Genomic DNA, 24,670 nt, shown 5'->3' with positions numbered 1-24,670 from the left:
GGATCTCTGTAGTTGGATGTCAGAGCCTAAAGTTTGGTGGGTTGGGGGATGGGAATTCATCCAGGGCCATCAAAGTCAATGGGAGGTTACTATAACTGTATGGAGAAAATAAAAGACTTATTAATCAAATTAAAGAGGAGCGATGGGATCAGAAGACCAGGGGAAAGTCTCCAAGATGAGAAGCTGGAATGGCTGGCAACAGGTGACAGAAAGGCAGCTCCAGGCGGCAAAGCTGTGACAAAGCCTGGAAGAGCTGCCTGCTGTTAAAGGGGCACGTGCTGGTGGTTCCGCTTAGCATGGCAACTGTAGCGGGCAAGCCAGGTGCCAGGCTACAGACCTGAAGGAGACATCCACCTGTCTGGTCGGAATTAACCCTCAGGCAGAATCTACCTCAGCTTTGCACCCTGGATGCCTTGCTGCCACTTCCTTCCTAGCCCTGCCTGTTCCCACCCTTACTAACCAACAACCCACCCGTCTCTATGAAAGTTTTAGTGCATTGCATCTTCCTGGGGCTCAGTGGTGGTACTAAGACTGATTTCTGGCCAGGAAGAAGCACCGCCACATCGCAGAAGAAAGGCTGCTGCCAGTGACTAGACAACATAACAGAAAGGATAGCAAATGACTCCTCTCTCGGTTTTCAAACACGCTTAGCCAGGAGACTTGGTTTCAGACCCAGTAATAGCCACAGTCCATTTGGTAGGCTGTTGTGTGTATAAAAGATATTCCCCTACACACCTGGCCTTGTGATGTTTCAGAGGAAAAAAAACAGAATTTAAAATAATTCAAGGCAGGATTAGGGCTGGGGGGTAAGTCCCTGAAAAGACTGATTGCTCCTCTGCAGCTCTGGGTTTAGCTGCTCAGGGATGAGGCGTGATCCCCTGGAAGGCGTAAAAGAGTGGTTAACAGTGAGACTTAATGTTAACAGACTTTTCTCATTGATTCCTAACTCATAAAATGAAGCTGACTGGAACCACCTCTGTCTGTCTGTCTGTGCACCCACTGAACAATCAATTAGGGCGGCAACAGTTTACTTCATGATGGGCACTGATTATGAAGGGATTAGGGAGCCTTGATAAAAAGAGACAGTCTTTACTTCATACTTTGGAGAGGTATGTTGATCTCTGTGACTTTCATGAAAAGCAATTTGTAAAAACGAGAGAGAAATGTTTAACTATGTTCTGGAGTGTAAAATGATTGATAGCCTGTTTAAGCCAGGAAGGTGGTCAGGCACCTGACCTGGGCCTAATAGATCCTGTCACAACAGGAAGGCTTTGCATTTCTGTGGCCTAGCTTTCTGCCAAGGCCACTCTATCTACAAAAGCCTCTCTCCTCAGGGCTGCTAGAGAATTGCAAGTGCTAAGGAGGTTACATAAAGCTAACCTTGAGTCCTGGGGGGTGGGAACAAGAAATTGTCGCACAAACTCAAAGCTGAGTATTCTCTCCAGTGGGTCAAATTATCTCCTTGAAAAGCTGCTCAGAATGCTAGGGGCTAACTCAGTTTGGCCTGTGCCAGAGTTGTGGCTGTATCCTCCCTAAAAGGAAGGCCGATTCCATACTGTTGTCAGGAAGGGAAAATGCCTTTACTGTATCTCAGAAAAGTGGCTACTGCAAAGGAATCAAAGAAAATAAAGTGCCAGGTATGGGCAGAAATGAGGGCAAAGGACAGGACTGTAGCTGGCATCGGGTAAAGCACCCAGACTCCTAGGAGCCCTTTCCAGTGGAGTTGCAGAATGGGGTGTTGGATTTGATTCTACCTTCCTTCCTCCCACAGTACGGCATCCGCCCATTTTCTGAGATGTTCTCTCTATCCCTGACCCTCAGCTAAGACGGTTTCCACTGCCCAAAGGAGACTGAAATCGGAAGTCAGGTAGTTCATAGAGCTGACTTGAAGGAGGGAAGTCCCACCCCAGGACAGGACAGAATGAAGTACTCTTGACCGCACAGTGTGGCCTCTCTCGTCCTCTGGCCTGTAGCTAGCAGAAGGGTCCTGCAGGTTGCTTGTCTAGAACCCAGGGTGTGTTTTCCTTTAGAACTGCACTGTTCAAAGGAAGCAGGCCACTAAAGCAACGTAAAGTTTCTTTTTTCTTGAATTTAACAGAAAAACAAATTAGACTTGCAAATTCAAAGTATGTGTGGGGGCTGGAGATGTAGCTCAGTGGTGGAGTATCGGCTGAGTTGCATGAGGGTGTGGCTTCAACCTCCAGTCACCAAAAAAGGAAGACAAAGAAAGAAAGACCAACCTTCCAAAAAGATTCCTCCAAGCTTACCAAAAAAAAAAAAAAAAAAAAAAAAGAAAAAAATTATTAGAGGGCTGGAGAGATGGCTCAGAGGTTAAAGAGCACGAGCTGTTCTTTCAAAGGTCCTAGGTTCAATTCCCAGCAACCACATGGTGGTTCATAACCATCTATAATGAGATCTGGTGCTCTCTTCTGGTATGCAGGCATAGATGCAAGCATAATAATGTATAAATAATAAATAAATCTTAAAAAAATTATTAGAAGGGCTGGCAAGATGACCCAGTGGTAAGATCACTTGCCCCCAAGGCTGATGACTTGATCCCAGAGGCCACGTGGTAGAAAGACAGAAATGTCTCCTGCAAGTTGTCCTCTGATCTCCAATCTGTGTCCTCTCTCTCTCTCTGTGTGTGTGAGAAAATGTATGTGTGAGTGAACATACGTGCAGATTACATGGTTGTGTGGGTGAGCGTGCTCATACATGTACGTATGGAGGCAGAGGTTGACACTGGCTGTCTTCTTTTGATCTTCACCTTACTTTTTGAGGTGTGGTCTGTCTGATCATGGCGCTCATCCTGTCTATTCACTCTTATACCAACCTTTTTACACAGGTTCTGAGGATCCAAACTCAGGTCCCCATGCTTGTACAGCAAGCACTGAGCCATCTCCCCAGCATCCCCTTTTCTGCCTTCGTGCCCAAAGATGTTTCTTATTCTTGGAAATTGTTAGTTAACCAGTGTGCTGGCTAATATGTTAACTTGACCCAAACTGGAGTCACTGGAGAGGAGGGAGCCTCAGCTGGGAAAATGTGTCTGTGACATTGGGCTGTGGGCAAGCCTGTAGGACATTTTCTTAATTAGTGATCAGTGTGGGAGGGCCCAGTCCATTGTGAACCCAGACCAACCCAGGCTGGTGGTCCTGTGTTCTATAAGGAGGCAGGCAGAGCAAGCCATGAGGATCACAGTAAGCAGCATCCTCCATGGTCTCTGTATCAGCTACTGCCTCCCGGTTCCTGCCCTGCTTGAGCTCCTGTCCTGACTTCCTTCAGTGATGAACAGTGCTGTGGAAGTGTAAGCCAAATAAACCCTTTCCTCCCCAAGTTGCTTTAGTCATGGTGTTTCATCACAGCAATAGAAACCTAACTAAGACATCCAAGCTCTCTTGATGGTGAGCATTTTGTATCAGATTATTCTGGAACAATCTGAAACTTCTGTTTATTTCAGTGGTGTTTTCCTACATTACTCTTTCTCCTTTTCTTCCTTCTTATCTTTTTTCTTGCTTTGCTACCATTAACACTACACCTTTTACTTTATTACTTTTAAGTGTTCTCTTATTAATAACCTAACAATATCACTATGCTTTGAAGGGAACTTACTTAACATCATTTGAGTGGGTAACAAAGATTAGAACTACCATATACAGGTAAAGCCACATACTAATCATTTTCATAACTTACTTGATAATTCCAGAATAGCTTGTGTCACATAGGGAATCACTGTCTATTTCGTATATCACCAGATTCTGTTAACATTTTTTAAAATTTTTCTGTTTTCATTTTTTGTTGTTGTTGGGTTTTTTTGTTCTTTTGGTTTTGGTTTTTGGTTTTTTGAGACAGCGTTTCTCTGTGTAGTCTTAGCTGTGCTGAACTTGATTTGTAGACCAGGTTGGCCTTGAACTCACAGTGATCCACCTGTCTCTGCCTCCCAAGTGCTGGGATTAAAGGCGTGTACCACCACTCCCGGCTCTGTTAACATTTAATGATGAATTTTGGTCATTGAACTTTATAACAAATTCCTGGTATGTCATAGCTTACATTTTGAACATATTCTCACAAAGCTGTTAAGATTAGCATGGTATTTCAAGATGGGCGTAAGTAAATGGCAGAGTTGGTTGTCTTGATTTGTTACTTATTGAATATAGTGGCATGCCATTATTATCTTAGTCTCTAACTGAATATCCACCCCGTCCTTTTTAACCCATGACCTTAACTGATTATTTTGGATAGTCTATTTTGTCATTTCATTTAGTGAATAGATCAGATTTGAGAAAAATAACTCAATGTTCTTGTCTATAGAATAAAGCTTGTTTTATTTCTTTGTGTGCGTGACTGTGTGTGTACGTGACTCTGTGCACAACTGTGTGTGTGCATGCGTGTGTGTCTTTGTGTGTGGCTATGCATGTGTGACTGTGCGTATGTGTACGTGACTGTATGTTTGCATGGTTGTGTGTGTGTTTGTAAACTGGAAGCTGATGTTAGAATCTTCTCTGTTGCTCTCCAGTTTATTTTTTGAGACAGAGCTCACTCATTCAGCCAGGTCCCTTATCTTGCCCCTCTGGACTCCAGACATTTGAAATGGGTCTGAGGTTAAGTTAAAGTTGCAGCACAGTTTGGCTTCCTTGGCAGACTCTTGGAGACAATCCATTTTCCTGCTTCTGTGCTGCCCATGCTCCTTCAGACATGTTGTCCGAAGCCGGAGAGAGCACATCACTCGCCCACCTCCCTTCTTTTATTACAACTCTTGAGCTAACACCCAGATAATTCAGAATAATCTCTCAGTTTTAATTCTTTTTAAACACCTTTAAAGACTGGTTTGTTTATTTTATGTGTTTTGCCTGGATATATGTATGTGAGCCACATGTGTACTTGGGACCATAAGAGACATAAGAGAGCATCAGATCTCCTGGAACCGGAGTTACAGCCGGTTGTGAGCTGCCATGTAGGTGCTGGGAATCAAACTGCGGACCGCTGCAAGAACCGCTGAGCTCTGAGCCGCTGAGCCATCTCTGCAATTCCTATAATCTCAAGATCCTTAATTTAATCATACATTTTAAAGTCCCTTTACCTTGTAACGTATTTAAAAACTAGCTAGAATGATTACAGTAAATTCTGTGGAAGTCTGTTGGCCTATATGCATATTAAATTGACTAATAAAATTATATATATATATTTATCATGTACACCATGGTGCTGTGATGTACATTGTAGAACTGGAAACATACAACTAATTATCATAATCATGATATTACATACTTACTAATAATTAATATTTTATGTGCATAAAACATTAAGAGATATACAATCTTTGGTCTAGCAATATATTATTTGTGCCCTATTTCATAGAGAGAAATACATTTTATCCATACATTAGGCTGCTCAACGTGGATGTTATGCTATTAGATCACTGTTCATGTCAGTCAAAAAATAAAAGAGAGAAGAAAGAAAGAAAGTTGCACAAATAGGAAATCTGATGAGTGTTTGCTAATAGGGAGCCTGTTGAACTACACAATTGTCCATGTAGCTGTAATGGAGCTATTAAAAAGAATACACTAGGTTTGTCCCTATGGACCTAAAGGAATGTCCTGAATGAAAGATTGGAGGAGGAAGTGACCAGGTGATTGTAGCTGCGTTTCTTCACCCGTGAAAGAGAATAATAAAAGTACCTGGCCAGTGCTTGCAGAGGTGGAGTGGCACGCGTCTCAGGTGCCTCACTTTGAGTGTGGAAGAAGCCATACCATGCGCACCCGGGGCCTGAGTGGGCAGGGAAGGGTCAGAGCTAGGGTTAGGGCATGTTAAGAAGCGGTGGACAGTGGTTATTGCTTTTCGTATGCGTCTGCATTACTGCATGGGTGGAGGAGTTGTTGCTGTGGTGGGTTTTTTAACCCTTTTTTTATGTGTGTATATGTGTGGGCGCACATGTGCTATGGCACACGTGTAGAGGTCAGAGGACAGCTTGCAGACATCGGTTGTCTCCTTCCACCCTAAAGGTTCTGGGGATCAAACTCAGGTGCTGCGAGCACCTTGACTCAGTGAACCATCTGGCTGGTCCTGTAGTATCTTTTTACCATGTGGTATTTTATGGTTAGATCTAGTACCATAACCATAGGCACTGAGTGGGAAAAGCATAAGCTGAGAAACAGCATGTGGGTCTTATGTGTCCGCAGCATCTACTGCAGAGGCTGCGCCAAGCCTTTGTGTTGCGCATGCGCGCACCTGGACCGCGGCCACAGCAATCTCCATTGCGAAATTGGTGAGGAGATCGAGCAGCGGCATGAGGAGCTGGGCACCATGATTCAGGAGCTACAGGAACAGGACAAGACCTTCGACGATGCTTACGCACAGATGCGCTCAGCCATAGGCCAGCTGGACCACGCACGCGCAGACACCGAGGCGCGGATCCGTGCGCGCGTGCGCCAGGTAGTAGAGCATGTGCAGGCACAGGAGCAAGAGCTGCTCGAGGCTGTAAATGCGCGATACCAGCGCGACTACCAGGAGATAGCCGGTCAGCTGGGCCGCCTGGAAGCGGTGCTGCAGCGCATCCGCACTGGCGGGGCGCTGGTCGAGAGAATGAAGCTCTATGCCTCTGACCAGGAGGTGCTAGACATGCACTGTTTCCTGCGAGAGGCGCTCCGCCGCCTGCGCCAGGAGGAGCCCCAGAACCAGAAAGTGCAGCTGCGCACCAGTGGCTTCGAGGAGTTTAAGACGTGCCTGCAGGACCTCATCTCGTGCATCGCCCGGAAGACTGGTAAGTGCTGAGGCCACACTCATAGGCAGCTGGTTTGTCACTTAAAGCGGCCCCCCGGGGAAGGTGAAACAGAAAAGAGAGGTGAAAGACGAGCATCAGGTCTTAGGATCCAGAAGGCAGAAGAGGAGGATATGCTGATCCAGTGTGGCAGGCACCCGGAGGAGGCACTTTGCTAACTTGTAAGAAGACTGGAGTAGATGTGACTTCAGGGAGCATGTGGAAACTGAGAAGATGCAGAACTGGGCTGAGAACCGGATGTGGTATCATTGCAGCCCACTCTAGGAGTCTCTTAAGCCCCCCACCCCCACCCCATGTCCAGGAAGAGAGAAGTCAACTGGGATGTAAGGTTAGGAGAGGAGGTGGCTGGGAAAGCCTAGCCATGAGGTACTTGGTCAGAATTCCCCTTGGACCAAGCAGCCAACGGACAACCTTCAGGTCTTAGAGCCTCTGGTACTGGGCTCTGGTAGGCCACTCCCTGACCTCAAAAGTTGTCTTGTCCAACTGGGAGAGGATCCTGGGCCACTCCACATAGCTAGAGACATGCTTGGCTCTCAATCAAAATCCAGGGCTGTGTCCTGAATGAGCTGGTGGCATCGAGGGCCTTTCCAAACAAAGACCGTGCGTGCTCGTGTACACCTCCAGGGCTTTTGTTTATGTCTTTATGCTGGAAGGTTAGCTCTGTCCAGCTATTGAGAGGTGCCCCTATTGCTCCTGGCAGCTTCTGAGGATGGAGGTCTCCCTCCTCGACCTTATGAATGGTGGGCTCATAAAAGGATGGTTCTAGAATGGAGATAGACTTGGATCTTCCCCATCTAGGCAGATTCCCCAGAGATGAAAAGATATGAATTTGGGATTTAAAGCCAAAGGTATCCAGCCCCTCTGTGGAGATGTGCTCAATAATGAATACCCAAGAAAAGCAACAAGGACCTCCTCCCTGTCACTGTCCCAGCCCAGAATTCTCCTTACTAGAGTACCCTTGTGCTCTCTCTGTTTTTTTCCTGGATACAGCTGTAGCCAGGAGAGCCAGCCCAGAGGCAGCCAGCACTCCCGTGGACTCTTTTGACCTTGAGCAGGTGAGAGGGGTTTGATGTGTGATGAGAGGTGGTTGGGAGTTCTGAGGTCATGTGGCTACAGGGAGAGTGCCTGAGAGAGGACAGTGAGTGGCTGGGCTGGAGCTCTCAGGAAGAGGGTGTTAAGGAAGGGTTGGCTGGCTGGCGCAGGGTCAAAATGCCCAGGTAGCTCTTGATGGGCCATGAGCCAGTTCAGGAGGGGTCAGCTCCAAGGTGAAGGAAGTGAATGTAAGCAGTGACCCTGTGACATGTGACACTGGGTATCCCTGAAGCTCACCCTAAATGTCTGAGCCGTTTTTTTGTGGTTGGCATAGGTGGACCTCCACCGTGACCTACATGGTTCTTGGACTACAAGGCTCGGAGTCAGAGCTCAATCCCATAGATTGCAGAGCCATCATGTACACTGCAAATACAGTTTCTCAGGGTTAGAAGACATCCTTAGGTAATCTCATGTTGGCGTTTCCTCTGCTGCACCCTTGAGTGAGTGACTTTCAAGCACGCACCTTTGGAGATAGGAAGTTCATTCTTCTTGAGGTGGTACCCCCTGCTCTGATTGCTCTGACTTAGTGCTTCCTAGGGTAGAAATGCACAGATGTCCTTTCCATTGTCCCCCACCAACACTTATAGGCATGGCACCCCTGAAGTAGGATATGCTCTCTCAGTTCCTTCCTGCACCTGGCATCTTTCCCCTACCCAGCCTGGTCACTCTGTTGTGTGTGGCTGCATGTCAAGACATGGGCCCAGAACAAGCAGATCTCCCGGTGGGCAGCAAGGGTGTTAAGCCTTTCTAGCTTTGCCTAGACCCATGGGAAAGAGATTGCTGTGGGCTATATAGGGAAAGGTTTCCCTATATAGGAGAGAGGCAGGACTTTGAGAATTTTAGAGCTGCAAGAGAGCATGGAGTCAAAATCCTCTTTCAGGGATGTAGTTAAGACCCAAAGAGACTCAGCTGTGAAGCAGTTTGACCTTGAACTTGGGCAGTGCTCTTCTTTACAGAATGTTCTGCTTTTTCCTGTAGTGACCACCTGGGGGCTGCGGATAGGACTCAGGAAAGAAGTGGGTAGCAGTGTGTGGGAGCAAAGGCTATGCAAGGGGAAAACAGACCTCCCTTATGGGAAATATGGCTGCATCGTCGGTCCTGCCAAGAAAGGCAGCTCTGGCCCTCACAGCACTGCCCAGGAGGGAAAGTATTTATGATTTTAAAACTCTAAGACAACTATAAATCAGTGTGACTTTCCCCCTTATTATTCTTTGCTTCTTCAATGCTGGTCAGTGGTATGTTGTGAGAACAGAAGCAGAGGCACCCAGCCTTCCCTATTGGGTCTTCCAGGCCTAAGCAGAATGAGAGCCTTTTATATGCCAGCAACTGCAGAACCATAAAGGCAAAGATAACATGGTTAAACATTTTGGTCCTGTTCTGAAGATCGAATCCAGGGCTTGGTACGTGCTTTACCCCTGAACTGCCTGCCCAGACCCATGTACAAGTTTGCATTTGAGCATTTACCTTTGGTCCTTTTGAGCTAGTACCTAGGAGGAGACTTGGTAAGCCATGTGGTAATTCTTTCACTTTAAAAAGAGATTTATTTACTTTCGTTGTATGTGTATGAATGTTTTGCCTGCATGTAAGTGTACCGTATGTGTGCACTGCCTGCAGAGACCAGGAGAGGGCATCGAATCTCCTAAAACCGTGATTACAGATGGTTATGAGTGTGCACTGCCTGCAGAGACCAGGAGAGGGCATCAGATCTCCTAAAACCGTGATTACAGATGGTTATGAGTGTGCACTGCCTGCAGAGACCAGGAGAGGGTATCAGATCTCCTAAAACCGTGATTATAGATGGTTATGAGCTGCTCTGTGGTTGTGGGGAACTGAACCCTGGTCCTTTTCAAGAGCAGTCAGTTCTCTGAGCCACCTCTCTGGTGCCTTTTTCACTTTTTGAGGAACTGCTCCTGTTTCATTTTGTGATAGATAAACAAAACACTGACCACCAAGTCTGACACAGAATAGTAGTCAAATCAAATACAGTGCAAAGTATTGTATTCATTAGCCATCCTCATCACCCTCACTAATGGACTCTGTAAGAACTAGTTTTTGTTTTTGTTTGGTTTGGTTTTGATTTTTCAAGAGAGGGTCTCTCTGTGTAGTCTCGGCTGTCCTGGACTCACTTTGTAGACCAGACTAGCCTCGAGCTCACAGCAAACCACCTGCCTCTGCCTCCTGAGTGCTAGGATTAAAGGCATGTGCCACCATGCCCAGCTGAACTAGTCTAACAGGCATGTTGATGGTATTTGGTGCATTTCATCCACATTGCTGTATGAAGCAATTGTTATTATCCCATATTCTGGAGGAGACTGAGGCCCAGTGGGTTTAAGTAATTCCAGCTTGTGTGGTGGACTTGGGGGTAGAGGCGAGCTCATAGGAGGCGGAGCTCAGAGTTTCTCTTTGCTGACGGGGTGCTGCTTCCAAAAGCAAGCAGCTTGTCTCTAGAGGAGTGCAAACGAGGCTGGTTGTCAGGCATGTTCTGAGGAGTTGGGTGCTGTGAAGTGGTGCCTAAGTACCAGCAACCCAAGGTCAGAAGGAGGTGACCTCGTGGAGGGTTTGGGGAGAACTACTTCTTCCATTGTGACCAAGAAGCTTACAACTGAGGCAGGTTGTAAGCCCAGAGTCCTTGGTCACTTCTTACTTTCTGTTGCCTGATTTTGCAGCCTAAAGAAGTACAGAGAGCACAGGCTCAGGCCCTGGAGCTGTCTCAGACCCAAGCTGTGGCTGTGGTGAAGTCAGTGCCTGGAGCGCACCCCGTGCCAGTGTATGCCTGCTCTATGACAGCCCCCACCTATAAAGAGGTAAGCCCCCTGCTCAGTCTTGCCTCAACTGGAAAGACTGAGACTCCAGCCAACAGTGAGGTGTGGCTGGGTGGGACTCTGAGCTTCCCTATTCTCCATTGCTCTGGGATGCTCCCCCAGGAAGCTCACAGTAAGCTTGAGCCACTCTCAAGCTCACTCTCTTGAGCCCAGCTGACCAGTGTTCATGGCAACTTGAGAGAGCTTCCCATTTGTAGAGACATGGTCACCGAGGCCAAAAGAACAGGAGCAAAATCATGCCACAAGCCCCTGGCGCTCAGCTCAGGGTCTCAGCCCAGCAGAACAAGAGGTACCTGACTCCCCTGTAATTCCCCACTGTGCAGGAGGCCTCTCAGACACAACTTCCCATGAAGAGGAAGTGCAACCACACAGATTGCTCCAGGAAGATCATCAAGATGGAGTCCACAGGGGAGAAGGAGGACGGGTTGGCCACAAGCTCTCCTGAACAGCCCAGGCCCAGCACTTCCAAGGCCATCTCACCTCCCCACCTGGATAGGGCTTCCAGCCCTGAGAGCTCCATCCTGGAAACAGAGACCCTCCTGCCCACCAACAACCATGTTGCCAGCAACACAGGGGAAACAGGTAGGAGGGAAGAACCTGGGTACCACAGGGCCTGAGCCTGTGCTCTCTGTACTTCATGCTGCCCTCAGACATCTGGAACACCCCTAGGCCCCGCCCCACATTCTGATCCCACCTGGGCACTCAAAGCCACTGGGATTCCCATGCTTACGTTGCTCTGAGTAGGTTGATTTACCCTGTACTTGGCTGTGGGACGCCTGAGGGACTGTGCCCTAGTTCTGCCTCCTTTCCTCCAAAACTCTGCCAGTGCCAAACACTGTGCTTTGTGGATGTATGCACTCCCTCTCCTCCTAATGCACATCCATCACCCTCAGCCCATTGGCTTACAAGGATTCTCCTGGATGGTTCACCCCAGCCGGTGGACATCCCAGGAAGGATTTAATGCTGTCACCTGTTCTCCATTTCAGAGGATCGAATCGTGGTGATCAGCAGCTCGGAAGACTCAGATGCCGGGAATCTGGTGAGTAACTTGGAGTTCAGCCTAGGACTCTTTCCTACCCTCACTCAAGATCCCAAAGACCACAGCCACTGCAGGTGACTCTCAGGCTCACCTGGCACCTGGGAATTTTCCAGCAAAGCAATAAAAACCTAAGCTGTACCTAGGACAGTCTGCAAATACCAGCAGCATGCTTACTGTACCCTGGCCCTCTTACTGCATCAGGCAAGAATGCTTGCTGGGCTGCTGCCTCCAGGGCTGGCTAGCCTCTGGAATAGCCAAAGCCTTTGCCTAGAGCTTCCTTATGTATTTGCAATCTGCTGAGTTCTCCGTGAGGAAAGCTGGAAAAGAGTTCATTTCCTGGTTAATCGATGAGCTGGGCATGGTGTGGCTCACACCTTTAATTCCAACACTTGGCAGAGGCAGGTATGGATCTCTGTGAGTTCAAGGCTGGTCTGGTCTACGTAGTGAGTTCCAGGATACCCAGGGCCGTGTAGAGAGATTCTGTCTGAAAAACAAAACAAAACAACAACAACAAAATCAGTGAGTGAAGGGTGGTGATGGATAGTGTGTCCAGGGGCAACAAATAATGGACAGAAGATGTTTATTTACTTTTCTATTGCTGAGAAGAGACATCATGACAAAGGCATCTTGTAGGCACCAATACCCTCTTCCTAGAGGTTATTGGGATTTATAGTTTCAGAGGGTGAGTCCGTGACCATCGCAGCAGGGGCATGGCAGCCATGGTACTGGAGCAGCACTTGAGAGCTCAAAAACTCAAGTTTGTGATCCACAAACACAAGTTGCAAAGAGAGCTGCTAAGTGGGAATGACATGGGCTTTTGAAACCTTAAAACCTGCTCCCAATGACACACCTACTCCAACAAGACCATGCCTCCTAATCCTTCCCAACCAGTTCCACCAGCTGGTATTCAAACATACAAGCTTATGGGGAACATTCCCATGCAAACCATCACAGAAGCCATATGCAAGATTTTACTTCGTGCTAGAAAACTTCTTTGAGGGCATCTTAGAATGAAACCAGTGACTCTTCTGTACTTGGAGGTATGTTATCAGAGACTAGGCTGTTAAGTGTCCAAGGAAAGTGAAGCCTGAGTAGAATGAGAGTTTAGACTTGGGGTCGACAAGCCCACAGTCTGATTTCCTCACTGGAAAGTATGCAGAGCTGCTGGATGCCACTACAGTACCCTCTTCACAAGCACACTCCTCCCTGCTGAGCACCCAAAAAGCTGCCCACCTTCATTGGACCTCTCACCCCAGCAGGGCCTGCAGACTTCACCAAGGCGCCTGCACCCACCAGTTTGGCCCTCTCATCATCCCACTGAGCAAGCTGCCATCTCTGACACAGCATCTTCCAGCCAGCCTACCGCTTGCCAGAAGTACGCTACCATCGTCTCTCAGATCTGCATTTTCTTAAACAAAGCAAGGAGAGCCACCTGCCTTCATCACACCCTTCGGGGCCTGGCCCCTGGGGTTATTACGCTCCGAGGCAGGCCTCCTTTTGTAGCTCAGGTCACCACCCCTGCCACCGCAGTGCTTCCCAGGCACCCTGCGAATGCTCACACACAGAGGGGCATCAGTACACTCCTGGATGCACGGAGCCTTCCGGTCCCTTGGGCACTCCCCCCAGGGCTCCCCAGATTTTCACCAGTAACCATGCAACTTACTTTCCCTCTCTCCTCCATGGCTTCTTGGCCTAATGCTTCTTGTGTGGGTGCTGCTCATGTAGATTCTAACAAAGACTCTAAAAGAGATTCTGACAAAGCCCCCTTGGAGGATTCCCAAGTTCAGGGCCCACCTTGAAGTCTTTGAAATTTTATTATCATCATCCTACCTACCCCAAGAGGCCGTATCCTTACCAGTCCAGGCCTGGACCTTCTCTCTCTCAGATGGGCCTCTGAGAACCTGAGTTCTTCCTTCCTCCGTGGCTGCTTGCCATCCTGTCCCACTCTCTGCAGTCTTGTGGCAGGATGTCCCTGCCCATGAATGCAGACATTCTGTCCATCCCAAGGCCAGGCAGGTATGACTGCTCAATAAATACTTGTTAAATCATCTCCATTGTGAACCCTTATTCCATGGCCTTTGGATACCAGGCAGGATCTTTCCTGTTGGGACATTTGTCTTCTCCCTACAAGAAACTTAGCTCTTCTCTGGGGGAGACTGTGGCTTTCTTCCTTCCACACTTAGGAGCATACACAGTGGTAATTAGAGTAAGGCCTGCACTGTTACAGCCTGTCACCTGGTAGTTTTGAGGTGCAGCTCCTTCTTAGGGTGTAACCCTATCTCCCCAGTTTGTCCCTGACATCTGCTCACCCCACCCCCCACTCATGGAGGGAAGATAAGAGCATCTGCCCCATAGATTCCTTCTTCCCTGTCATGTCTTGCGTTCTTCCTGGTTGATTTCAGCACCTACCATGTAACCTCCACTCCTTGACCTCTCAAGGATCTTCAGCCTGTCATTTCATCTGGCTGCACCGTGTGCCTGGACACCATCTCTAAATGGACTGTTCTGACTCAGACCACAGCCTCATGTTCCTTGAGCACTCAAACTTACCATCACCTCCCTCCAGCTCTTCCTGTTTCAGTCATTGTCTCATGGAGATCTGCTGGCAGAAACAACCACCCAAAGATTTGGGGCCCTGTTGACTCTTTGCTGCTCCCTGGAGACATGTTGGAGAAAAGCCACAAAGGAAGGCAAAGAGCAAAGACCTTCTGTCACATCCTGCTGTTCTCATTTGGCTTCCTGAGACCCTTCTCCTCTGGGCTTCATCCTGATCCTCACGCTAACATATTGACTATACATCCTTCTCCTGGGAGGAAACAAACTCTCTTAGCATCTGCTATATAATTACAGATCTGCCTGTAATTTGCTGTCATTTCCCTTCATCTTCCCTTCTGCTTACTTGGATGGGAAGTTGGCCTGCCTCTAAGACCCACACCTATGCTAACCCAGCCCCAGCCCTGTGAGAAGCCTCACTATCTCATGCCCAGCCCTGTGTCTTCTGATTAACCCACTTCCTTCTTGCCAGTCTCTGCCCACTCCCTGCTTTCCCCCTTAGCCCGTGCTTTACATTGCATCTCATCCTACTCTACTTCCCCACCATGCCTATACCACAGCCTGTCAGCACCAGGCTTTTCAGTACAGTGGCCCTAGACAGTTCATAGCATTCTTGACTGGGTTAGCCTCTCCCCAGAAGTCCATTTTCTCTTCGCATCTCTGGGTGCTTTAGTCTAGGTCTCCTTGCTCTTGTGAAGGTTGGCATTCTGGCTTTGGTTCTGGGCTTTCTTTTGCCTATGCTCTGTACAATGTCTGAGTAAGTGCAGCCCACTCTGATAGTTGTTGCCCAGAAGTTGCTGATGCCCATGGACAGCTTGGCTCCTGTCTGCTAGACCAGGGCCTTCTAACAGCTCTGCCTAGAAGCCTCATAGGTGCCACACACATTCTCTTTTTCTCTCCTCGTGTTATCACTTACCATCTGCTTACAAACTGAGAGCCCCGGGCACTCCTTTTTAATTATTTCTCACCTCCAGCCAAAATTTGATCCTTGCCTCTCCATGGCTTATATTCTTCTGTTCCCTGGACATTTCTTTCTCTCTCACCATTCTTGGTAAAGTTCAAGCTACTGAACTTGGAAGTGGAAACCTAGGAATGAACGGTGGAGAAAAGTATTTCAGTAGTTTCCTGGACATTGTGCATAGTTGAGCTCAGGAGATGCCACCAGCAGTGTAGTGGGTCAGAAGAGGAAGAGGGGTCCAACCCCACCATCAGTGGGGCATCAGGGTCGCCAAGGGAGGAGAGAGATACACATTTCCGGTTAGGAAGTGGTGACAAGCTGGAAAGCATTGTTTATTGTGCAGAGCAAGTCTGGGGAGCAGAAAAGAAGAATCCACTACTTTTGTGTATACATGTAAAAACCGTTACAAGAGCCCCAAGCTTAAAAATGAAGTAGGTCCCCTTATGCATTTTACTCTCATCCTCTAGGACCTGTCCAAGCCCCTGAGGCACTATAGCATACCTCCCCACAAATCCCCACTTTGCAGCTACCCATCCAGGCTACCCATGCCGGTATACTCTGTGTAGGGCCTTTGCTCTGCTTTGCAGTGAAGGGCTGTTCTATAGTATTGGCTTGCTGAAGTACCACCGTTTCCAGATGATCCAGTAGAGGTAGGCCTCAGTGTGGTCTGCAGCTCTGTCTAGTAGAAGACTTTCCTGTCTGAGGGGAGAGACTGAGCAGGTAGGTCTGTCTTGAAAGTGTCTTGGGTGAGGCAGCAGGGTCTCAGGTTTGAAGCAGAAGGCAAGTCCTAGTCTCTTGTAGAGTCCATGGGACAAAACTGTGCTTAAACAGTGGGAGGGCAGGTGAGCCCTGTACCTTGCCGGGCCACTGTTTGAAGAGTCAGAGCAGAGGAGATAGTTCTTGTCGCCCATTTTTATGACAGATGACCAGAACCTGGGCAGCAGCAGGACCAAGCAGGGAGGGGTCCAGCCAGGGGCTGCAGCCTATGGCAGACCCAGCAAAGATGACTGGCAGAGGAAGAAAGGCCCGGGGCAGTAGCTGGAGCAGGTATCAATCATGGTTACAGAACGTGAGGCGGGTGCTTGGCTGAGAAGGTGGGAACTGTTTGCCTAAGAGCAGAGCTGCCTGCAGAAGGGCTGGAGCAGCGGGCCAGTTAGGTGGTCCAGTTTGCCAATATATGTGCTGTGTCTCCACGGCTTCAAGACTACAGGAGCCACGAGTTTGTGTCTGTAAACCCCAGAGACGTACGTGTCTTGCTAAACTGAGTCCAGCTATAGCTGAAGCATGGGTGCTGAGAAAGTTCCTCGGGATCACAACCCTTGATAGAAGATACCGGATGGCTCCTCAAGCTAAATGCTGGCTTCCCGAAAGATTTGGCTTATGTCTGTTCTGCTGATGATCAAACATGGAAAGAGTGCCCGTGTAGACCAGGGTTTCAAGCCTGGCGCTGCGCTGAGGGGTTTAAGCAATTACGCATTGCTGGATCCCACCAGTACAGATTCTAACTGAACTGTCCCATGTGCAGCCTGGACTTCTATGTTCCTAAAAGTCAAGCACCACTGGACTGGGTGATTCAGTTGTACATGTGGGTGACAGGGAATGTTCATTTGTTTTGAAGGAAGTGATGTTTGCATAGTGGGTGTTGTAGAGGAGGGACAAGAAAGGTTGTCTCTTGCCTCTGTGGGACAACAGAGAAGGGGAGAAAGCTTACAGCACACAGTGACACTGAGGTCCCCCAGCCTACTCCTTGGGCTGTCATCATCAGTCCACTCCACTCTTAGTATATGTCACCCTTCCCTTGCTGTGCTCACCCCTGGGTGAGACCTCTCTTTTCTCAGCCCTCTCTTTCTGCCTCCATTTCCCTTTCCCCCACAAGCAAGTTTCTTGACCTATCTCTCTCTGTGTCTCTGTCTCTCCCTCTCTGTTTCTGTCTCTGTGTATCGGTCTCTCTTTCTCTCTCTCTCCCCTCCCTCCTCCTCCACACCCAGCTACTCCGATTTTTGAAATAAGATGAAGGCATGAGGGCTACCAGTGTGGCCACAGAGGTGATCCAGGAGGGAAAGTTGGCTAGTGCCGGATGCTCTGTGTGCCCTTCCTGTAGGCTCTGTCCTTAGAAATGTCTTGGTCTATTACTGCCAAGCTGGTTTGAGATTAAAGAGGAGAGATGAATAGGGGGTTTCCAGCTGCCTAGCTTAAGTACACGGTGCTCCAGTGAGACCAGCCTCTGCCATGGTGCACGGCAGCTCCAAGCAGTGTCCAGGCTAAAAGACAGACCCAGCCTTTCCTCCAACCACAGCTCATCCTGTGGATTAGACACCACAGATTCCCTCAGAGAAGGCGGATTCAGAAATGAGGTTTCCTGCCATAAACAGCGTGGTGTGATGAGGGAGGCAGTAACCAGAAGGTACAGCCAAGTGGCACTCCAAGTGTCTTGCCCTTGGAATGCCCCACAAGGCATTAAAACCACTTCCAAGGCCTGAGGGAACATCGCCCGAAGGAGGGAGTTGGGTGGAAGCACCTGGGACCACAGAGGGGCTTTTGCAGTAATGTTTGAAGCAAGAAGGAAGACCAAGGAAGAGGAAGCCCATGGGTCATGTCATTGGTAGCAGAATCGACTGGCTGGTGACGCACCTCTTCAGCAGCTGGCAAGAGTGAACCCAGACTAGAGAAGGACATGGCCAGGGTGGCTCATCTCTGCCTACCCGCCCAAGTGTGAGGATAGATACTCAAGCCTTCAGACAGAAACCCTGAGCAAAGGAACAGACACTGGAAGCCACAGACAGAAAATGACCAGATTCTTCCATGGAGAAGATGACAGGGTGCACTGCCTTCAGCTTAGAAATAGGAAGATAGGATCAGATGAAAGGGGCAATGGACTTGGAATCCACTTCCAAGTCCAATCAATGGACTTGGAAAGGGGCAGGGAGGAGAGGGAGGGAGGCTTTGGGAGGGAATGAGGGAGCAGATACAGTTGGGATACAGAGTTAATAAAATGTAACTAATAATAAAAAAATAAAATAAAAAAGAAATAGGAAGATGCCTCCATAAAGGTCCTCATAGGGAAGGCAAAGCAATGTGAGGTCTCTGGGTGCAAGGCAGTCAGGAGTAAGTTAGGGTGCCTGGCGCAGGACTACAAAATGTAAGTTGAGTGAAAAGCAGCCTCCTGTAGGAAAGCCCAGCCCTTAGCTTTCTAATGAGAAATTTGACTTTTCTTGGTGGAACCCTTATGGAAAGCAAGTGTTTTGGAAGGGTGGATGATAAGCTCTATGGCCAAAAGCTATTTGGGCAGGAGAGGGTTTATTTCAGGTTACAGCTCTGCAGTCCATCATTCAGGAAAATCAGTGCAAGAACTCAAGGCAGGAACTGATGCAGAATCCGTGGAGGAGAACTACTTACTATCTTGCTACTCCTCCTGGCTTGCTCAGCCTCCTTTTGTATATACCCCAGGACCATATGCTCAGAGGTGGCACCACCCACAGTGGGCTTTGCCCCTCCATACCAATCACTAAGTAAGAAAATGCCCCCACAGGCTTGCCTACAAGCCAATCTCATGGCAGCATTTTCCCAAATTGTAGTTCTTCCTTCTCAGACAACTCTAGCTGTGTCCAGCTAACAAAAACAACAGCTAGGACAGCAGGTGTGCTAACTGTCTCTCAAGCCAGAGGCTGCAGCCCCACAGGTGATAACTCCATTGAGACCAGAGCAGTTTGTAAGAAGACACACCTGGGGCCTGATCTGCATTTTTTTTCCCAGCAGTTCCCCCATCTGGCCCAGAGACCCTGTCCTGTCTCTTCCTCCTGGGCTCCAGCTAATGTCCAAAGGTGCTGTTTGTGGGGCATTCATCTGCTATGCTAATGCATAACTTTGTTTATTATCCTCAGAGTATAGCCCCACTCCGGGGGAAATCTCAGATAGAGAGAGCCCTTCCCATCCTTGAGGCCTTTGAGATGTTGGTTCCAGCCAGAACAGCCTTCATGCTGGAGAGCAGAGCCTTACTGGAAGCCTGGAGTGTGTCCCAGAGCTCCGAGGCTCCCCTGTGCAGCTGAGGTCTGAATGTCTCCAGGATCTGAGGACCATCTCCCAGCCAGGGAGTGTGTATCCACCTACATGTAGACTTCAGGAGGCCAAGCAGCCGTTGCCTATACTGACACTGTGGGTCAGGCGGGCTTTGAGGACTAGGAAAGCCAGTTTCCTCCCCCTTCCAAAAAAAAAAAAAAAAAATCACCTGGGGTTGTGGATTAGGCTCCTTTCTCCTGTCCCCACTTGTGCTGTTTCCTCTGAGGCTGCTCAGAGAGATGACATTAGGAGCAGGTATCTCAGGCCTTGCCCCTTCCCTGAGCCACCACAGCAGCCCCAGCCCCAGCCCCAGCCCCACCGCATCTTACACAGTTCATATCCACTCTCATGCGTGCTTCCCCACGCACACATCTGTACACGCCCAGTGCTCATCTGCACAGTCTTACCATTTCACACCTCCCCAAGCCGGCGCCCTAGTTCATGTGTATGACCCTTACATGGGACACACCCAGTTCACACCTGCACACACGCTTGCGTGTTCCCACTAATCCACCCACTCTGTGCCAGCCGGTAACATTTCTCCATCTTTCTGCGTGCACGCTTGCTCCAGGGCGCAGGCTCACCTTGCCTTGGACCTTCAGGCCTCTGAACTCCTGACCTGTTGACCTCTTTGTGTTGCAGTCCTCCCACGAGCTGGATGACAGCAGCAGCGAGTCCAGCGGCCTCCAGCTGGAGGGTCCCAATTCCCTCAAGGCACTGGACAAAAGCCTCGCCGAGCCCTGCTCAGAAGACAGGACCCTGGTTTTCTTTGACCTCAAGATTGACAATGAAAGTGCGTTCCCCAAGAGCCGCCCTACCTCTTTTTAGCTTAGTCTCTGAGTCCCCACGAAAAATACAGGGAGGGTCAACTCTAAGTCTCCAGCCAGCCGCTAGCACTGGAGGCCATGACAGCCAGGTGGACAGAGGACTCTGAGCCACCTGGGATGCCAAATGTTGCCATGGCTGCCTGGAGTGGATCCTGAGCATGGGAGACATGTAACTCCATAGGTTCACTTCTGACAAAACCTTCTCTCTGTATAGAAAGAGGCTGAGAACAGTGTGTTGGCTCATTGTTGACCAGTAATCCACACTTGACCTTGGGCTGTGACCACACACATTTCCTAGGACAGGGCCCATCCCACAAATGGATACACAGGGAGGCCTGCAGAGAGTTGTGACTGTTTCTCTGGAAGCCTCTTCTCTTCCTGTCAGCCTTGCCCTGGCCCCTCAGCTCTGGCCCTGTACCCTGGCCAACAGGTACGGGCCCTGCTCTTGAGGCTAGCCCAGCCGGCCAGAGCATCAAGTATTTCTGAAATAGCACAAAAAAGCCATCTTCAGGCTCCATGGGGAGACTCCGGGCCATGTTCTTAGGCAGTGCAGCCCAGGGCCCTGCTCCAGCCGGGACCAATGAGATTGGAGGTGGGAATAGAATAGAAGGCCCATAAGAAACACTCTGGAGTCTCTGTTGGAGGCAGAGGCGGAGAAAATACAAAAGGAGCAGAATTCTAAGGGTTGGGCAAACTAGAGCAGGAGGGATAGGAGGAGTCAGCTGCCCGGCAGGGGAGCCCCTCCGACTCCTCTCCGTCAGAGCCAGGCAAGAACTACATACGGAAGATATTTGGTTCCTGCCAGCAGGCCTCAAAGTGGGATCTCTAGACAGTGGGTCAGCAGCCCACCCACCCCAGTGCCTCCTGAACCTTGAAACCTCACCCTGCCCTTCTTTCCTGCCCAGCCCAGAAAATTAGCCAGTTGGCAGCTGTGAACCGGGAAAGCAAGTTCCGAGTACTCATCCAGCCTGAGGCGTTCAGTGTCTACTCTAAGGCCGTCTCCTTGGAGGTGGGGCTGCAGCACTTCCTCAACTTCCTCACCTCCATGCACCATCCCATCTTGGCCTGTTCGAAGCTGTGGGGCTTCGAACTCCCCATCTTCTTCCAGGCCCTGAATGACATTAAGAGGCTGCAGGAATTCCAGAAAGCCATCTCCGGTTTCCTGGCTGTGTTGCCTCTCATCCGGGAGCGCATACCTAGCGCCAGCAGCTTCAAGCTCAGGAACCTAGCCAAGACCTACCTGGCGAGAAACATGAGCGAACGGAGTGCCCTGGCTGCCGTGCTGGCCATGCGAGACCTGTGCTGCCTCCTCGAGGTCTCCCCGGGACAGCAGCTGGCCAAACACATCTACCCGTTCAGTAACTTGGAGTGCTTTGCTTCCCTGCGGCCCCTGGTGCAGGCGAGGGTCCTGTCCCAGCCCCAGGCCCGCTTCTTGGCCCTCCACAACGTGAGCTTCCCAGAGTTGCTGGATGTGTACCACAGGCAGGGGCAAGAGGGGTTGAAGAGGTACCTGAGCCTGCAGAGCACCTCATGGGCTCCCGCCCACACCCAGCTTGCTCAGTGTCCGCAGGCTCTGAGCAGCTACATGGAAGGACTGTTGGAAAGGCATGCCCCGGCCAGGGCAGAAGGCAACTCTGCCAGAAAAGCCTCCCAGCAGAGCTGAAAATAAGGGGTTCCTGGATTAGTTGGTGGGCACAGAGGGTGGGGCATCCCTGAGCCAGGCCCTACCCTTTAATGCATTCCCAGGTCCTGGTCTCTTACAGAGTTGTCATTTAGTTCAGAATAGGTGCCCTTTCTCTGGGACCAGACTCTCTTTCTCTAAAATTCCTGCAGCAGACACCAAAGGCACCCCGGACCTAGACGTCCCTCTGGAAGCCAGAATCAGGGGGACTTGAGTAAAATAAGCATGGCCTCTGAACTCCCTGATTGGCCCTCATATGGCCCCACTCACCACCTGCCCTACCACAGGTGGCCTTGCAGCTCTTCTCCGATGCTCAATCCAGGTCCCAAGTGACCTGGCTATAGCCCACAAGTGATACTCTTAAGGTGACGCTGACCACTATACCAGCAGCCCCATGGGCACTCAAAGTGCCTTTCAAACCAAATTGCCCTTGTGAATTTGGGTTCTCCCAGCCCCCACTGTCCAGAGGCCGACTGTATTCACTTTCATTTTTTTCAAGGAACTTTCATTCCAAAGTGGCCTTCCAGCAGCAGAGAGCTAGAAGCTGTTGCTCCATCCATATCCCTGTTTCCACACTGACCCTTCAAACTCCGTCTACCAGGCCATCCGACTCCTCCTTGCACTCAGCCCTTTCTAGAGCCATCCAGTGGAGCAGCGGCATGGCGAGCTTGGGAAGGGGAATCTGTGTGCTCTGCTGGAGGCCTCTGGAGTAGGCCTGCAGTGTTAACATCTTCTCCAGGCGGCTCTGTATGCCCAGTTCTGAGCATCAGTGTTGGGGTGACCACAGTCACCCCAGAGCGAAGCAGACAAAGCTCCTGGCTGTGTACGTTTGAGTGTGATTAGGGAAAGGCCAGTGTTCTGTGAGGTGGGCTAGCCTGTGTTAGCATCTCAGGCCCCGGCCTGCTCTTCTAGCCTGGGCTTTTGGGCACAGACAGCAGGTTACTGGTGCAATAGAGAAGCATTCTTACTATGAGCCCTACCTCACTTTCCAAGCCTTCAATCCCCTACTTTATGGTCATCTTGGAGGTCGCCGTTCCCTGGGGTGGCCTGAACTGCTGTTGTCACCTCCTCACCCTGACCCATCCCCTGCTTCCTGCTCCCAGGGTGTTTTCCAGATAGCCCAGAGTGCCAGCCTTGACGGCCTGATGGCCTCTACTTTCATATGGGTAATGGCTGCATGCCCACACCTCTGACTCATCCTATGGTGTTCTAAGGCAGAGGTTCTCAACCTTCCTAATGGGACCCTTGAATACAGTTCCTCATGTTGTGACCCCCAACCATGAAATTATTTTATTGCTACTTTACAACTATTTTTGCTACCTATTATGAATCATAATGTAGATATCTGGTATGCAGGAGGATATCTGATGTGCAACTCCTGGGAAAGGCTCATTTGACCCTCCCCGCAAAACGGGTTTTGACCAACAGATTGAGAACCACTGCTCTAAGGCATTCTATAGAAGCTCATTCCTACCACAGCAACTCTGACAGCTCTCTGCTAGTGCTCTTGTTCTGGGTGGGGCTGAGGATGGGAGAGGAAAGGAGGTCGAGACTCTAGCCTGGCTGTGCTGGCAAGACAGCGTGGAGCCTTGTCCCCAGTCTATCCCTGACCAAAACAGGGCTCAGCTGAGGCCCAGCCCCAGGCTGGCTGGAGATAGGCAGGAGCCAGAGACCAGGACCTGCAGGCACTTCACTGCTGGGTCCTCTCCTGCTTTCATGTTTCTAGAACTGGCAATAAAATCCTATAAATTGGAGGTGAGAGGCAGCGTAGGAAATTGGTGACGCATGGTTCCCCTGTTGTCTTTGATATCCTGGATGGAACTTAGAACTTTCAAAGCTTCATCGCACAGCATCTCAGATAGTGCTCCCTGGCTGACTGCACAGCCAGGTGGCAGGCTTTTCAGCAACACCACCATCATCCCCACTTCCTGTCTGCGTGTGCCCAAGTTCCTCGCCCAGAGCTTTAGTCTCAGCTTGACACCTTGACCAAAATATATCAGTTTAAATATGCTGTGTGTGCTACATTTTAGAATCCTGTCAAGATTTACATGCCCGTCACACACACTAACCAAACCTATGGGTCCAGAAGTTTTAGGAGGCTGGAATTCAGTTCTCAGTAGCCTGTGGCCCACTGGGCACTGTTCGCTCCCTGGTCCCCTGTAAATAAGATAATACAGATTACATTTTTACTTCCTGAGATCTCTGGGATCAATCAAAAGATCAGGTTTGTGACTTGAGGTCTTACTTTACACACAAATGAGAGTTACCACTTCAGAAGAGAACAAACAACGAGTCTTAGCAAAATAATAATAAACACCGTGTTGGGGAAGGAGAGTCTAGCTCTCTGGAAGCCAAGAAGAGTGAGGCACAACCTTGTGTAAACTGAGCAGTAGAGCTCTGTTCCTGACACTAAATGGGAGAATGAGCTCCCCTGAACTCAGGGTTTCCTTCTCACATTGTCTCTTTAGTCTCCGTTAAGGGAATGGCATGGTCAATTATCCTAAGGTCTCTGGCTGTGGTGCACACTGAGTCAGGACGCTGAACCAGCCCAGATAGACGTGGAGCCAAGCTCACACCACTCCCAGGTGCTGTCAGCAGAGGGCGCCACAGCCCGCATGTCTGGCCAGAGGTTGGCAGCCTAAGCATCAAGTAGCCCAATGCTTTGTAGTAGCTGTGTATTCTTCCAGAACTACAGGAGGCAGCTTTAGGTAGCTGACACATGGAGAACAATTTTCAAATGTTGAACTCTTTATATTTATTTGAACAGCTATCAAAAACCAATATTACCACTTCTGTAGGTTTCTGATGTACGGTTGCTTGGAATGGTGCTAACATGGAATTCTAACATGTACTTATCACCAATTTTA

General features: G+C 49.5%; 1 protein-coding gene across 3 annotated transcripts in view; it reads left to right on the top strand.

Moving 5' to 3' along the window:
• Pml (PML nuclear body scaffold) overlaps positions 1–23,813 on the top strand; it is a 29,813-nt gene extending 6,000 nt beyond the window's left edge. Inside the window, exons 3-9 of one of the 3 annotated variants that reach the window (XM_055622233.1) lie at positions 6,177–6,757; positions 7,766–7,830; positions 10,534–10,671; positions 11,013–11,271; positions 11,676–11,728; positions 19,938–20,088; positions 21,028–23,813. In XM_055622233.1, the coding sequence (XP_055478208.1) occupies positions 6,177–6,757; positions 7,766–7,830; positions 10,534–10,671; positions 11,013–11,271; positions 11,676–11,728; positions 19,938–20,088; positions 21,028–21,785 (2,005 nt within the window). In that variant the 3' untranslated portion in view covers positions 21,786–23,813. Of the gene's footprint in view, positions 1–6,176; positions 6,758–7,765; positions 7,831–10,533; positions 10,672–11,012; positions 11,272–11,675; positions 11,729–12,984; positions 13,778–19,937; positions 20,089–21,027 lie in introns of those variants that run through there. The other 2 variants (XM_055622232.1, XM_055622231.1) reach the window with 2 other exon arrangements.
• The last annotated feature ends 857 nt before the right edge of the window (positions 23,814–24,670 follow it).

The sequence above is a fragment of the Psammomys obesus genome, unplaced genomic scaffold (assembly GCF_907164565.1).
Source record: "Psammomys obesus unplaced genomic scaffold, mPsaObe1.curated_primary_1811, whole genome shotgun sequence".
Lineage (NCBI taxonomy): Eukaryota > Metazoa > Chordata > Mammalia > Rodentia > Muridae > Psammomys > Psammomys obesus.
This window is presented reverse-complemented; position numbering and strand designations above follow the sequence as displayed.